Raw genomic sequence first — 14748 nt, 5'->3', positions numbered from 1 at the left:
GGCTAAAGCCCCGCTGTCCCAAGCCTCAAGTCCATCATTCTTTCATCTTCCCAAACTTCCTTTCACATGGGTGTTTCATGCTCACTCCCTGAAGGTGCCACAGGTGAAAGGTGGGCAGTCACAAGAGGTGCTTGGTAGGTTCAGCCCCTCGGCTAGTTCCTCTCTGTGAGACCAGGGCACCCGGACAGCATATAGTAGGAGTCAGATAGGACCAAAAATGCTGTCTTAGTTTCTCCATCTATATTGTGGGTAGAGCTAAGGCCCAGAGATTGAACTACTTGGGTGACAGGCGCGGGGGCCGGAGAACAGAGCTTCCTTGTTCCAGCTGCCACCCCCACCAGGAGCTGGGCCCCAAGTCCCACAAGAGACAAAGACTCATCTGTTTTGGGCCCAGCCCTGCCCTCCATCCCGTGGGGCGCCTTCTGGAGCTGCCCTTCTGAAGTTTCCTCTGGAAGTTTCCAAGAGAGCTGAGGCTAGAGTTTCCTGAGTACTCCTCCAATGTCCGAGGCCGTGGTCATGGTCGGGGTGAAGGGCCCGAACCCTGGGGCTGAAAGGGAAATGAGAGACCTTTAGAAAAGTTCGAAAAGCTAGCAGTGTGGTGTAGTCAGTCCATAGGAACCAGGAAGACCTGGGCTCAGGGTTCCTGACAGTACTACTACTGACAGTGGACAAGTGACTTAACCTTTCTAAGAGTAAAAGATGCAGAGGAAGTAACAATCTGCATTGGTGAAGGGGCTTTCCTCATGAGGAGTTCCTGATCAATGGGATCACAGATCCAGTCTTTATCACGGGGCATGGGTAACACACAGCGGTGTCTGTCAGGCTCCCCGGTTCTGAGGGTCAAAAACGGGTCCCTAGAGAAGACCTTTGAGTGAGAGGAGGGAAGGGGATTGAGCAGCAGAGCCTGAGAGAACATCTTGAGCCTAGAACTGGAGTTCTTAACCTGTGGACCTGTGACCTTTTAAACTATATTTTAATGATTCTCTATGGCAGACTGACTGCCAAAGAGATCTATGACCAAAAAGGCTAAGAACTCCTGGCCTGTAGTCTCCATGGAACCTTCAGGATATCAGAAGCTTTTCTATCTCCTCATATGGGGGTTCTTGAGAAGGGTCTTCAGGCTGGGGACTCCCTGAAGAGTGTCGGGCATCAGCAAGGCCCAAAATCTGTCCTTAGTTACTAGTTTTGTGATTCTGGGTAAATACTTAACCTCCGCCTCAGTTCCTTCAAATCTAAAATAGGAATAATTACATTGTCCTCACAGGGTTGTTGTGAGGATCAAATGGCATAAAGCAGGGACTAAGGGAAGGCCTAAGACCAAGAGAACATTGCCTTTTTTTTGTCTCGGTCCTGGTCCTCATACTGATCCTTCTTTTCTTTGCAGAGCATGGAAGGCCGCCCTACTAGAAGCAAACTCCACTCCGGTAAGCTCCCCTTCTCCTTTGGGGTCAGATCTACAAGCAGTACTCTAGTTCTCCCTCCGTTCCTTTTTCTTTCTCCCCCTTTTTCCTTCTTCCTCTCCCTAGTCTTTCTTCCCTTGTCCTTTTTCTTCCCGTCCCCCTCTGCCCATAGAGTTTCCCCCTCTCATTTGACAGATTCTTTTCACTGAGCCAAAATCTGCTGCCCTGTGATATCTGCCTTCTGGGGCCAAGCGGACAAGTCTAATCCCTGTGCCCAAGCACAGCTAACAAAAAAACAAGATGGGGTTTTGTGAGGGACAATTGAGATTTGACTATAGAGAGAGAGAGAATTCCAGGACAGAGAATCTGTGGCTCAGTCCTACTACCATTCATTAGCTATAGTCTTGGGCAGATTCTTTACCTTATGTAGGCTTCAGTTTGTTCCTCTGTTAAATAGGGAGTGGACTGAATCATGGGTAAGCCTTTCTAGTTCTGCCTTTCTCCGAGTTACTGTGAGACCATGTTAATCACATTTAGAGAGCTCCTCATGGCTGAAAACAGCCACCCTTATTAGGGGGTTCCTGCCTTGGAGCTGTGGGGTATGGAATGGCGGGACCAAGGATGGCAACTCTGGCTTCACACGGGATCTCTCCAATCCTGAAAGTGAAGAAAGCAGGCCCTTCGCAGGTCACTGAATGTGGGCAGGGGATTCACAGTAGCCAGAGTTGGGGCAGAAGGATGAGGGGATCACTGAGATCAGTTCACAGCTCCAAACAGAATTGATGTCTGTCTTCTTTGCCCTAAAAGAGACATAGGGAGAGAACTCTAAACTGGACTCTGGGTTCTTTGTATCTTGACTTTAGCTCACTTAACTCTGAGCCTCAGCCACATGGTATGAGGAAGGGATGGGAGGATTTCTGGTTTGTAAGATGAATTAGGAGATTGGGGAAGGGGAGGACTTCAGGTACCCCTCTAACCTCCCACCCCAGCCTCCCTTCTCCTGTTTCCTCTGGTGGAAGAAGGCCCTGGGGGCAGTAGGTACTGTCCCCCTGTGGAGGTGGCGGGCTCGGCCTCGGGGCAGGTGCGTGGTCCACGAGTGGCACGCCAATGTAGGGTGGCCCTTCTCTTGGGCAAGGAGACGCTGGGTAAGTGACCTGGGGACAGTGGTGGGAGAGGGACATTTAGGTTTGGGGAAATTGTTTGGGGGAAAATGTGCCCATCCCCAACATCCCCCCCCACCAACATACTGCCTATTCCTCATGTGATCCTCAGAATCATCCAAGTAATTCCTTTGTCTCTAAATCATATGCCAAACAATCCTAGTGTCTGTTCCCTTGTGGAGAAGGAGTTGGTTATTCAGCCAGTTCTGAATCCACATAACTTTAATTCCCTGAACCCACATCCTTCAGTCTTTTCCATAAGAAGACCCTGAAGGACTTCATCAATGTCTTGCCGAAATACAGTTATCAGTTGGATCTGAGACATTCATTCCTTTGATCTACCAATCCAGGTGTTGGTGAATCAAAAAAGGAAATGAGAGTAGTTTAGTATAAATAGTTTTTTATGAACCATTACTGGCTTTTAGTGATCACTGTCCTAGCTGCACCTGCTGCTGTCCCCCATTCAGTCTTTAGTAGACAGAAAGAACAATTTTGGCTCAATCTAAGAGAAAATTTTCCCCAAATTAGAACTGTCCCAAAGTGCCTCAGGAGGCAGTGCATTGAGCCCTCGGTCACAAAAAATCTCTGTTCGGGGCAATGTTGTAAAGATGGTTAGACTGTACAGGTTGGACGGACTAGCTTACCATAATGCCCCGTACAAAGCAAGCACCAAATAATGTTTATTGATTTGATTGATTAGGCCCTTAATGTCCCTTCCAACTTTGAGATTTTATAGAAATTGCTATGACAAACAAAAGAGTAAATGTGACTTTTTACCTGCATGAATTTACAAATCTTAGAGTCCCAAATGAAGAAGGGGATAGTCTTACTGTCCTCGGCCCCTGACTTACGTGGGCTGTGTCTAAACCTCCATTTTGATGAGGCTGGATCAAACAGTCTGAAAAGGCCCTCCCAGCGCTGACGTTTTGTGACTGTAGGTTCTCTGAAATGTTCCGGAGGCTGATACCCCTGCTCTCTGTCTCCCAGAGCAGTTACTGATCCTTTCTGGCCTTGGGTTTAGATTTCCAAGTTGATAGCGCTGGCGGTGTGAGCACAGAGATAGTCGTGGAGGCACGTGGCCAGGACGCTCAGGCCCTTGTGTGCTTGTACATGCAGATGTGTGCTGCAGACACGCACCTGTGCCTACCTGAGTAAGCTGCATGCGAGAGGGCTTTGGGGAAAGGTCCGGCTGGGCTGCTAGGGACGTGGGAAAAGAAGAGGAAACATAAGAGGGGCTCTGATTCTTGTAAGAGGCCACAGAGTCAGCCCCTTCAGGGGAACTCTGGCTTTGGAGACAGCAAGAGAATCTGGGTACTTGGAGCTGCCTTGTGGGAACAGAAGGGGAGGGAAGCGCAGATCCTTGTGGAGCCCCAAGGAGGGCTTCTTAGAGGAATATAGGGCTGCAGCTGGGCCTGGGAGCTGAGGGAAGGGGAAGGGAGCAAACTGAGCCAAGTCTGATGTCTGTGGGCACGGAAGTTGGGAGGGGGTGCTCTTCTAGCATTCCTCAAGGATAAGGTAAAAAGGGAGCACTGTGAGATGAGGTTGATCTTCATGGCATCTTGAAGGTGCTTCTTCAAGCACAGGCTTATCACTTAAGGGCTGAAGAGAGCTATAGTAGGTAAAAGAGCAGGGGAGACTTGGTCAGAGCCAGCCCTGTGCATGGAGGGATGGAAGGGGAGATACCATCAGCCTCTGGATGAGAAGGGACGTGGACCATAGAGAAAGAGAGAGCAGGAGGCAAGGGGAAGAATCTTCTCAGAAAATACCATACTTTCAGAATTGGAAGGGACCTAATCCTAGGCCAGTCACTAAATCTCTGATTCAGTTGATCTATTTTTAAAATGGGAATAATAATAATACCATCTGCTTCCCAGATTTGTTGTGAGGATCAAATGAGTTACCATATATATCAAACCTTAAAGCACCATGTAAATACTAGCTTTTATTATTATTATTATCATCATTATAATAATATCTGAATCAGAATCCTTACTACAACATGCCCAGCAAGGGGTAAATCCAGCCAATATATAGCAACTGGATATTTGTTGAGAGTCTTCCTTCTATTTTTGATAGTGCTAATGAATTATAATCTTGAACACATAGAGATGGCACTTTGGGGGAATCAAGGCTTTTCATGCATTATCTCAGATGAGCTTCAGGACAACTCTGGGAAGTAAGTAAGCCAAGGGATTATTATCCCTCTTTACAGATAAGAAAACTGAGGTGCAGAGAAGTTGCCTCTTGGCTACAGTTACACAGCCAGGAAAGGTCTGAGCTGGGATTTAAACCTCAGTCTCTTATTTCCTGGAGCAGCTAGGTGGTACAGAGTTTAGAGATTCCAAGTCAGGAAAACCTTAATTCAAGTTGGATCTCAGATACTTCTTACCTGGGCAAGGTAGGACCCTGGGCAAGTCAGTTTACTCTGCCTGTTTTCTCATCTGGAAAAAGCAGTGGCAAACCACTGTATCTCTGTTCAGAAAAACCCAAAATGAACGGAACAGTTCACAGGACTGAACAATAGCAATTTTTCACTACTCTGTGCTTATGTCTATATTGAGCCAAAATCTTTCTTTATACCACATCCTCCATACCACCCCCCAGCCCCATCTTGCTGCTCCATGTGCTTCTGGACCAAGTAGAACAAGCTTCATCCCTGCAGGCTTCAAATGCCCAACAGTGGCCGCCATATTCCCCCAAGACTTCCCGAGGTGAAACACTCCTCCTTCCTTCACTTGATCCTTGCATAGTGTATGTGGCGGGTCCCCTCGTTGTAGGTCAGAACCCAGGAATGAGTAGGATCAGACTTGGGCCAGAGGGAGGCAAGTTAGGCATCAGCAGTGTCTGGTATCGGGGGTGGGCGAGGGCTGGGCAGCAAAACAGGAGTCAGGTGTGCTCTGGGGGCAGATCAGCTCCTGGGTTATCTTGGCACAAGGCTCAGAGGGTGGGTGTGAGAACTTGGGCAGAGTCGGGGTTAAGGAGGAGGGAAGGGGAGTTTGGGGGAGCGGGTGGCTGGGCGTGGGGTGGGATGGATAAGGGCCGTGATTCTCCCTGGAGGGAGCAGGTCAGAGGGCAGAGGACCCTACCCCTGAATCCTGACGAGTGAGTGAGTGAATGAGACATTTATTATTTATTAAACCTTTCTTATGGCCAAAGCACCGTTTTAAGCTCTTTGGATGCAAAAAGGCAAGTAAGAACTGGCAAAAATCATGGCTGGTGGACGAGACTCTCAAGTATCAAACTAGGAAAAGGTGGAAAATTCCCCTTAAATATCCCTGCGCTCTGCATGTGTCCGGAGCCGTGGGGATCAGAAGTGGGGCAGGCAGTCCGCTCCGATGTTTCTGCACTAGGGAGGGCCGCCCAGCGCGCGCCCAGAGCAGGCTTCCGCCCATAAATTAACCCTTTTCCGTCAGAGACCGAGTCTTGCTTAGTCCCCGGGGGCACCTGCAGAAGGATGGGCACGGAAGAAGGGCTGGCAGGGAAGTAAGTCCCCAGCTTCTCGGGCATCTCATTTGCATGTACTTCTGATCTCAGGCTTACCTCAGAGTCCCCAGCTCTGAGGGAAAGGCGGCGAGCCGGGAGGGAAGGGGTCCAGGGCTGAGCACGCGCAGTAGGCACAGGGGTTACCTCACACCTGCGGACTGTTAGTGTGTGCGTTAGTCCCAGCCCTCCCACCAAAAGCCTGCTTGGTGACTCCCGCTTAGAGGCGCGTTCTCCCTCCTGTGTTCTGTGGGGGGGAAAGCTCTCCTTAAACCCTCTTGTATTCATTTATCCATGTGCATACCGTGCATCATCCCCTGCCCCCCAGGAGAATGTGAACTTTGTAAGGGCGGGGAATGCCTTTCCTTTCCTTTCTGTCTTTGTTCCTGGCGCGAGGGCCAGACACGTAGTCCATATTTAATAAATGTCCCGTCGGAAATGTACAATAAAAATAGCCTTTTACATAGCGCTTTGAGATTTGCAAAGCACCTTAGACATATCTCACAACAACGTGGGAAGGTAAGTGCTACTATCCTTATGCAGTATCGGCCATAATAGCAAGCAAAAAAATATGTTTTCTTTTTTTTTTTTTAATTATAGTAACTTTTTATTGACAGAACCCATGCCAGGGTAATTTTTTTTACAACATTATCCCTTGCACTCACTTCTGTTCCGATTTTTCCCTCCCACCCTCCACCCCCTCCCCTAGATGGCAAGCAGTCCTATACATGTTGGATATGTCCTAGTATAACCTAGATAAAATATATGTGTGCAGAACCAAACAGTTTTCTTGTTGCACGGGGAGAATTGGATTCAGAAGGTAACAATAACCCGGGAAGAAAAACAAAAATGCAAACAGTTTACATTCATTTCCCACTGTTCTTTCTTTGGGTGTAGCTGCTTCTGTCCATCCTTGATCAATTGAAACTGAATTAGGTCTCTTTGTCAAAGAAATCCACTTCCATCAGATTACATCTTCATACAGTATCGTTGTTGACGTATATAATGATCTCTTGGCTCTGCTCATTTCACTCAGCATCAGTTCATGTAATTCTTTCCACGCTTCTCTGTATTCATCCTGCTGGTTATTTCTTACAGAACAATAATATTCCATAACATTCATATACCACAATTTAACTAACCATTCTCCAAAAAAATGTTTTCAATGAAATTTTTTACACACCCAAAATCTTAAAATAGAATTTGTTCTTTCGAGATTCCTTGTGATTTAAAGAAAATCTGCAAAACTCACACAACGTATGTAGCCAAAACTTCCCTTAACAATAAGAGTAATAATAATAATTGGCATTTATATCCACATTAAGGTTTTTAAAGCATTGAATAAGTATTGTCTGATTAGGCCCTTACAATAACGCTGAGAGGTCAGTGCTATTAGGGTCCCCATTTTACAGATAGGGAGGCTGAGGCAGACGGAGGCTACGTGATTTAAGCTGGGTCCACACCGCCAGCTGCTACTCAGTATCTGAAGCCAAATCCGATGGCAAGTCGGCCTGATTCGGGTCCGGCGCTCCGTGCACTAAGGCGCCACCTAGTGCCGGACCTGTTGGAGGTGGTTTCTATTCACTTGGCTGGGGGACTGAGCAAGTCCCTTCTCTTTGGGGGGCATCAGCTTCCTTCCTGGTGAGAAGAGCATTGGCTTTGGAGTAAGAGCTCTCCGCCTGTTATCTGTGTGACCTAGAAGTCACTCCAGCTCTCTGAGTGTCATTCTCTTTTGTAAAAAAGAGAGATAAGGCCAAACTGCCTCTTTGTTTTGTTTTTCACATTAGATATTTTATTCATACAAACATGAACAATTTTTAAAAGAAAAAAACAACATCCTTACCTTGGAACTCTGATCAGATCTACTCCATCCCCAACATCTGTAACTCAGAATCTCTCTAGCAATGAGTTTCTTGCCTTCTTTCTCTTGCTTATGAACCAATGCAACTACTCTCTGTTCCCATTGTAGCAGTGTCCCTTGATCTTTTCCTCATTACCCAGTTAATCCTTTATTAAGTGCCTACTATGTAGGAGGTTTTGTACAAGTCCTTGTATTAAAGCTAAACACCAAAGATAGATTCAAAAAAAAATAAGACCATGTCTGCCCTCTAGGAGCTTACATTCTGATGAGTATAATTATGTTACTTGCTGTATTTAAGGCTTTACATTTCAGAAGACACAAAGACACTGACCCAGAAATCATAGAAGTTTGTTTTAACTAGGGTAGGGAAACAAGAAATTTGTCCCCAGAGCACTGAACTTAGAGGGAACTGATAGCATTTGCAGTCTTTCAGGGCTTAGATAGTAAAATAATTAAAATAGAAAGCTATGAGATAATGAACTGTAGTAAATGCTTCCCTTTGTCTATTCTACTATGTTCCTCCTTCAAAACCACCTGGCGGTCATTCTACAAAGCATCTTGTGGCAGTGGTCTGGGGTCTCTGTCTCTTCCCAAAAGAGAAGATTTCTTCTACCCACTTCCCCTTAGTCAGCTGAGGGCATATTTTGTGCCTGTTGTTGCAGGAATAAAAATTCCTAGGGAGCTCCCAATTTAATGATGGATACAGATATAACTCATAATAATAGATGACATTTACATAAAGCTTAAGTATTTGCAAATTATTTTACATGCATTATTTTTTTTGAACCTCAACAATTTTAGGAGGTAAGTATTCTGGGAATTCTTTTATTTTTGTATATGAGGAAGCTCACACAACTAGTATTGGGGAAAAGATTTTAATCTGGGTCTTCCTAACTTCATATACAACATTTTACCCATAGGCTACAGAATTTGTCTAAAACACACACACAAGCACACACACACACCACACAGCATTGGAGAATGAGAAGAGAGAGAAAGCCCCCCTGATTATAGGCAGTAGACAAAGATTCTTGGAAGAGGAACCTCCAGAAGTGGACTTTAAAGAAAGGGAAGGATGAGAGGCTGAAATAAACCAGCTATGTTATGGGAAACAACAGTAAGACTGGAAAAAGATTTGAGCCACTTGCACCTGAAGGGGCATTTCCTTATTGGGAAGAAACAGACTCCAATATGATAGCATGAGATGAGAGATTGATGTAAATGTGACTAGAGAGTTTGAAGTCAAATGGTGGAGGATCTTGAAGGAAAGGCCTAAGAGTGTTGGAGCTTATCTTAAGGGTTGGGGGGAGCTCCTGTATTTTTAAATATCCCCAATTCCAAAGTCCAGGGCTGTGTATGTTTGTAGATGAGGGGGCCACAGAATGTGGGTAATTATTAAATCCTGTGAAAGACCATGAAAATCTGGTTCTGGCTTTGACTTCAGCCTCCAGTCGCTCTACATTAGGTTGGATTGTCAGTTCTGATGGATGGAGAGAGGGATAAATGACAGTAGGATAGACTCATATCTAGGTACCCAGTCTAATGATAAATGGCCCCATTGGATTAGTATCCTCTTCATTGTCTCTCTGACTCTAGTTCTGGCTGTATGTGACTGTATGTATCAATTTTTGTGTCCATAGCCTCTTTCTGTCTCTCTATCCTCATGCTCTTGTTTTATAGAAAATATCTCCCATGCTTGGGATATACTCCCTTGCCATGTTCACTTTTTGGAAGGTAACACTTTTATTCAAGGTGACACTTCAGTCTCATTTCTTAAATGATATTTTTCTTGATCCCTTTAGAAGCTAGAGTTATATCCCTCCTTAAATCACCATGTATTAATATATCTGTGTATATGGTATATCTCTCAATACAATGTTAGATCCTTGAGGGAAAGAACAATGCCTTGCATATAGTAGTTGCTTAATAAATTCTTAATTGAATTAGCTCTTAGCTATGTACCTTCTCCAGCATCAAGGGTAAGGGTTCACCTACAGTAGACAACCAGTAAGTATTTGTTGAGTTAAATTGATTTCTATCTCCTTCTGGGTCTTTATATTTCTGTCTCTTTGCTAATCTTTGTTTCCCTCTAGCACCCGTTCTGCTATCCTTGCACACCAGTATTTTGTCCACATGTGCATGTCTGGAGGTTAAAGAAAAGCCTCACCATTCCCACGTCCTTTCTTTGGCCTTTTTAGCCCCTGTCCCTCCTATTAAAGGGATGAGTCTGATTTCAATATTCTTTCAATTCCTCCAGAGAATTGCATTGACTCTCCCTTAATGGCTACATGACTTTCAGTGAAGTCAGTTTTCTGATCTTCAGCTTCCTCCTCTTTAAATGGAGAGCAATCACTTTTGCACTGGCTCTTTCACAGAGCTGTGTGCCCCTTTTTTATGTGCATCAAGGGACAAGTGAGACACTAAACTGATAAGAGAAGCCTAAGAGCTACTCATAAAAGGTAGAATCACAAAGATGGATTTCAGGACCATGGAGAGAGGGGAAGGCCCGCTGGCTTCCTCCTGGGGGGCATATAAAGAAAAACGTTTTTTTCTGTTTTGTTCTCGGCATTTCCCTGATCATGTTCTTATATAGTTGCTATGGGAGATACAGGAGGAATAAAACTCGCCCCCAGGAAGTACTTAGTCTGTTTGTGGGGCTCACATTCCACAACTGGCCTAATTGGGAAAGAAGGGCTGTTTTCTAGAAGACTGTTACAAGACCAGGAGTTTCTTCTCCATCGCTCCCATCAGAGCTGTTTCTTAGGGAGGCTCAAAGACACAGCATGAACTTTAGCTGTGGCTGCCCCAGATTCATTATGTGACTTCTCTTCCCTTCCCCTTCCTCCACTAAAATAGACAAAGTGACCTTTCCCCTGAGTTGTCCCCTTGAAAGGTGCAGCCATTTAGTAGGAGAGGCTGAGAAACAAGACAAATAGTGCTTTGGGGTGTGAAGTGGGTCTCAGAAGGCAGAATGAGGACTTTGGACCAGGGAGAAGAAGACCAGAGTTCAAGGCTGGGGTCAGGATGAGGGATGAGCCAGCGACAGACTATACTTAGGTTGATGATGGAAACTTATGGGGAGGAAATTGGGAGAGTTTGAAGACCCTGAGGGCTGGGATAGAAATCTCTGCCTCCCCACTTTCGAACTTTGACTCTGTCCCCAGGTCCGCATCTATGACCCCTATGATGACTATTACCAGATGGTGCCGCCCAATGCCCACGACGCCACCTACATCCGCACTGGCTACTACGGCCCCCCCTATGGAGGTATGGATCCTTTCCTGCACCCTGAACCCTGGGAGAGGAGGGAGTTTTCCGAGGTCTAGGGATGTGGAAGCCCCCATAGTTGTTTGCCAAGGGCAGGGGGTGGATTAGAGAGGGAAAAGTCTTTGGAAAAGCCCAAGACCTAGGGTCATTACCATTACAAAAGCTTTCAGAGTTAAAGTCATTACCATTTGATGTACTCAACCCTCCAGAGTTTTGGGGTTGAGCTAGTTTTTTTTTTCTGGGGTTCCTTCCAGCTCTGAGATTCTGGGATTTTATGAGTCCTAATTCCTACCTCAAGACCTGGTCCCAATTCTATCCTTAGCCCTCCCTTCCTCCTTCCTAATTCCTCTTACTCTTCCTCAGGGTGTTAAGATTGGCTGCAAGCAGGCGTTCTTCCCTCTGGGGCCCCCAACCCTCCTCATTTCCCTTTATCCCATAATGTTCCTGCAAGACCCCCTCCCAATCCTTCCTTCTGTGCTCTCAGGTATCTTCTCCACATCTGACGGAGAGAGAGAGAGTGCAGCCCTATTTATATATTGTTCCAAAAATACAGTGAGTTCAAAGGAGCTGGGTATATGTGGCTCAGCTTCTCAGAGGGATCAAATTTAGAATGAGCTTTGAAGACCAGGCAGGCCATAACTCCCTCAGCTCCTTCTTAAATGCACAGTTTCCTTTCCCCTCTGTTTTCTTCTCCACAGCTCCAGGAGTGACCCACGTCATCCTGCGTGACTCACCCTACTATGGCCGAGATACTGGGGGCGAGCTAGCTATGGGCATGTTGGCTGGAGCTGCCACAGGTGCCGCCCTGGGTTCCCTCATGTGGATGCCCTGCTGGTTCTGAGTCCACATACCCAGGAGCACCTGACGATTCTCCCCACCATTGGACAGAGATCCTGGCCCTGGCCCTCATTAGGTGCCTATCTATCCATGGCACAAACTTCTCTTTGATGGTCCTGTCCTGATCTCCCCAGAATCTTAAGGACTGGGTTTGCTCCCTCAACCTTTGCTCTGGTCAAGCTCTGGTATCTCTAGTCTCTCCAATGTCCATGCCCTTCTGTGCCCCAACTACTAGAATAGATATAAGATATCTTGACCCTCACAGTGTCCCATAGTGATTCCCCCATCCACAGCTGGGTCTAGAGGTCTGAATGGTTTTTGGTTTTTTCATCCATTCCCATTACACACACACACACACACACACACACACACACACACACACACACACTCTTCCCAGCCAGGGAATTAAACCAGAAACTTCTTTTTCTCCTGCACATCAAACACATTTACAGATTCTTACAGATTATTCTCATGGATATTCCAGCATACATACCCATCAGACACAGAAACACAGGTCCTTCTTTTCCTTCCCCTAAAAACATATAGTTCAGTAGAGAAAGATTGAGACCCACAAAAGATCCTCATTCCAACACCCTTAACTAGTCTCCTTTCCACACTCACTCCTCCACCCCTGCCCCTGCCAGCCAGGATCTCATGTTGGACAGGGGGATTAAGGAATGGCCTTGGTGGAGGGGAGCTACTTCCCAAAGTTTGAATAGTCAGAAGCAGGAGGCTGGGTTTCGTTTGCCAAGCAAGGAATCTGGAAAGTAACAGAAGAATTGTTAGCCTGTCACATGGGAGCTTAAGTACAGAGAGCCAGGGCTGTATATAGGGAGCTCCCCCTTCTACCCCAAGATGTGAAGAGGAGAAATATACCTTGAACCCCTTTGGAACCTGAAGTACCTACTTCCTAGCCATCAGGGCCCTAGTAACCAAAAAAGAATGTGTAGTCCTGGGTGTCCAAGGGTCAGGAGAGATCTGCCTAGATCTTCTCATTCCCCACAAAATCTCTAGATAAGCTAAAGGAATTTTGCTATTTATTCTAAAGAAAAAAAGAGTCCTGCTTGCCAATACAAATGTTGAGAGCTGTCCTGTGGAGGAGGGGTCAGCCAGCTAGTATACAGTAAGCCCCTACTATGTGCCAGGCACAGTGCCCAGTGCGTGGGTTAGACATTTCTGTTTGGCAGGACCGATGGATGGAAGACAGAAAGCCATATTAAGATAAGGAAGAAGCTACTAACAGATCTGTCTCACAATAGAAAAGGTTACTTGGGAGGGAATGAACTGCCTGTCAGTGGAGGTGTTCCAGGGTAGGCTGGATGACTCCTGACCTGGGAGACTTGTGAAAGGGACTTCTGTCCTAGAAGGGAAGCTGGACTAGACACAATCTCTGAAGGCCCTTCCAGCTTAGCAAGGACTGCAGACAACATGCTTCTGGGAAAATGCCTTACATGTCTCAAGATGGAAAGAACATTAAGTTTAGGAGGGCCAGCTCCCAAAAGATCTTCTCTGCCTTTGGAAGGACCCTAGACCAATGATTATACACATACCCTTCCCCACTTCAAAAATACAGAACCAAAGGAGAGAACTTGAAACAGTCGTAGTAACCATTTCACTCTTTTTTTCCCCTGGCACATACAGATTGACCTGAGATTGGGAGTACTGTGTCTGAGCAGGGGCCTCCAAAGCCAGGCCAGGTCACCAGCCTAATTTCTCCCAATTGTCCTTTATCCCACTGGCGCAACATAGGCCCGGCACAAAAACTGTGATGGGAGAGAAAACCCAGCCAGTTTTTAAAGGAAGGAGGGAGGGCTGAATGCAAGAAGGCCTAAGTCCCACCCCTGCCCCCCACTCTCCCTCTCCCCACCCATCTGATGTCTTCCTCCTCCTGTCTGCCTGTCCTTTGCATCTACAATTCCACCATTGGAGGTTTTCTCCTTCGAATTAATCACTGTCCTTACTCAATTACTCTTTAAGTGCAAATTCCTCCCCAAATGAGTCTCTTATATGCTCCAAGCTTTCAGTGGGAGAAGTCAGAATTAGTAAGGATGCCTAGAGGGACTAGGGCTTCCAGGGGAAAAAGAACACAGAGAGAGAAAGCAGAGGGCATTGGATACAATTCTCACTGACTTCACCGTTTGACCAGTGGAAAAAAGTCATGCAAAAGACCCTGCCTTGGGAAACAGGAGGCCTTCAGCTCTAGTTCCAGCTTTGTCCTTCCTTTCCTTTGTGAGCATGAGCAAGTTTTGCTTCCTCTCTTGGCCTTAATTTCCCCATCTGTAAAACTAGAGAATTGAGCTGGAAGGTCCTTGGGAGCTCCAGAATTCTGCAAGGACGTGCCGAGGGTTTCCCGCAGTTCTGATCATTTTTCCTCTCCCCCAGTGGTAGTGGCTCCCTGCCTGGGGATCCCCCATTCTGGAACATCTTAGGTTTTTGCTAAGTGGTGGTGGTGGCAATTGTGTAGATTGTAATGTTCTGTCCTGTGTAGACAGGAACCCAGAAGCTCCAGGATTCTACTAATAAAACCAGCTGTGATACTGCTCCCAGGTGTCCTGAATTTGTGAGAAAAGCCTTCTTTGGGCCTGCTTCCCCAAAACTTTCCCTTGATGTTCAAGCCTGCGGCTTTCATGGCACAACTAATTCAGGAAGAAGCTGCTGTATCCCATCAGCACCAATCAGGCTGTGAAGGGCTGTGGGAGTTTGGGAAAGAGAAAAGGTGAGGCTCCAGTGAGATTACTGTTCT

General features: G+C 46.3%; 1 protein-coding gene across 2 annotated transcripts in view; it reads left to right on the top strand.

Annotated features, from left to right (window-relative positions):
- The window catches only part of PLEKHB1 (pleckstrin homology domain containing B1), a 36951-nt gene extending 22404 nt beyond the window's left edge, over positions 1 to 14547 (top strand). Inside the window, exons 5-8 of one of the 2 annotated variants that reach the window (XM_031961451.1) lie at positions 1385 to 1424; positions 2420 to 2545; positions 11066 to 11168; positions 11867 to 14547. In XM_031961451.1, the coding sequence (XP_031817311.1) occupies positions 1385 to 1424; positions 2420 to 2545; positions 11066 to 11168; positions 11867 to 12009 (412 nt within the window). In that variant the 3' untranslated portion in view covers positions 12010 to 14547. The remainder of the gene's footprint in view (positions 1 to 1384; positions 1425 to 2419; positions 2546 to 11065; positions 11169 to 11866) is intronic. The other variant, XM_031961450.1, reaches the window with a different exon arrangement.
- The last annotated feature ends 201 nt before the right edge of the window (positions 14548 to 14748 follow it).

Source organism: Sarcophilus harrisii, chromosome 3, assembly GCF_902635505.1.
Source record: "Sarcophilus harrisii chromosome 3, mSarHar1.11, whole genome shotgun sequence".
In the NCBI taxonomy this organism is placed as follows: domain Eukaryota; kingdom Metazoa; phylum Chordata; class Mammalia; order Dasyuromorphia; family Dasyuridae; genus Sarcophilus; species Sarcophilus harrisii.
This window is presented reverse-complemented; position numbering and strand designations above follow the sequence as displayed.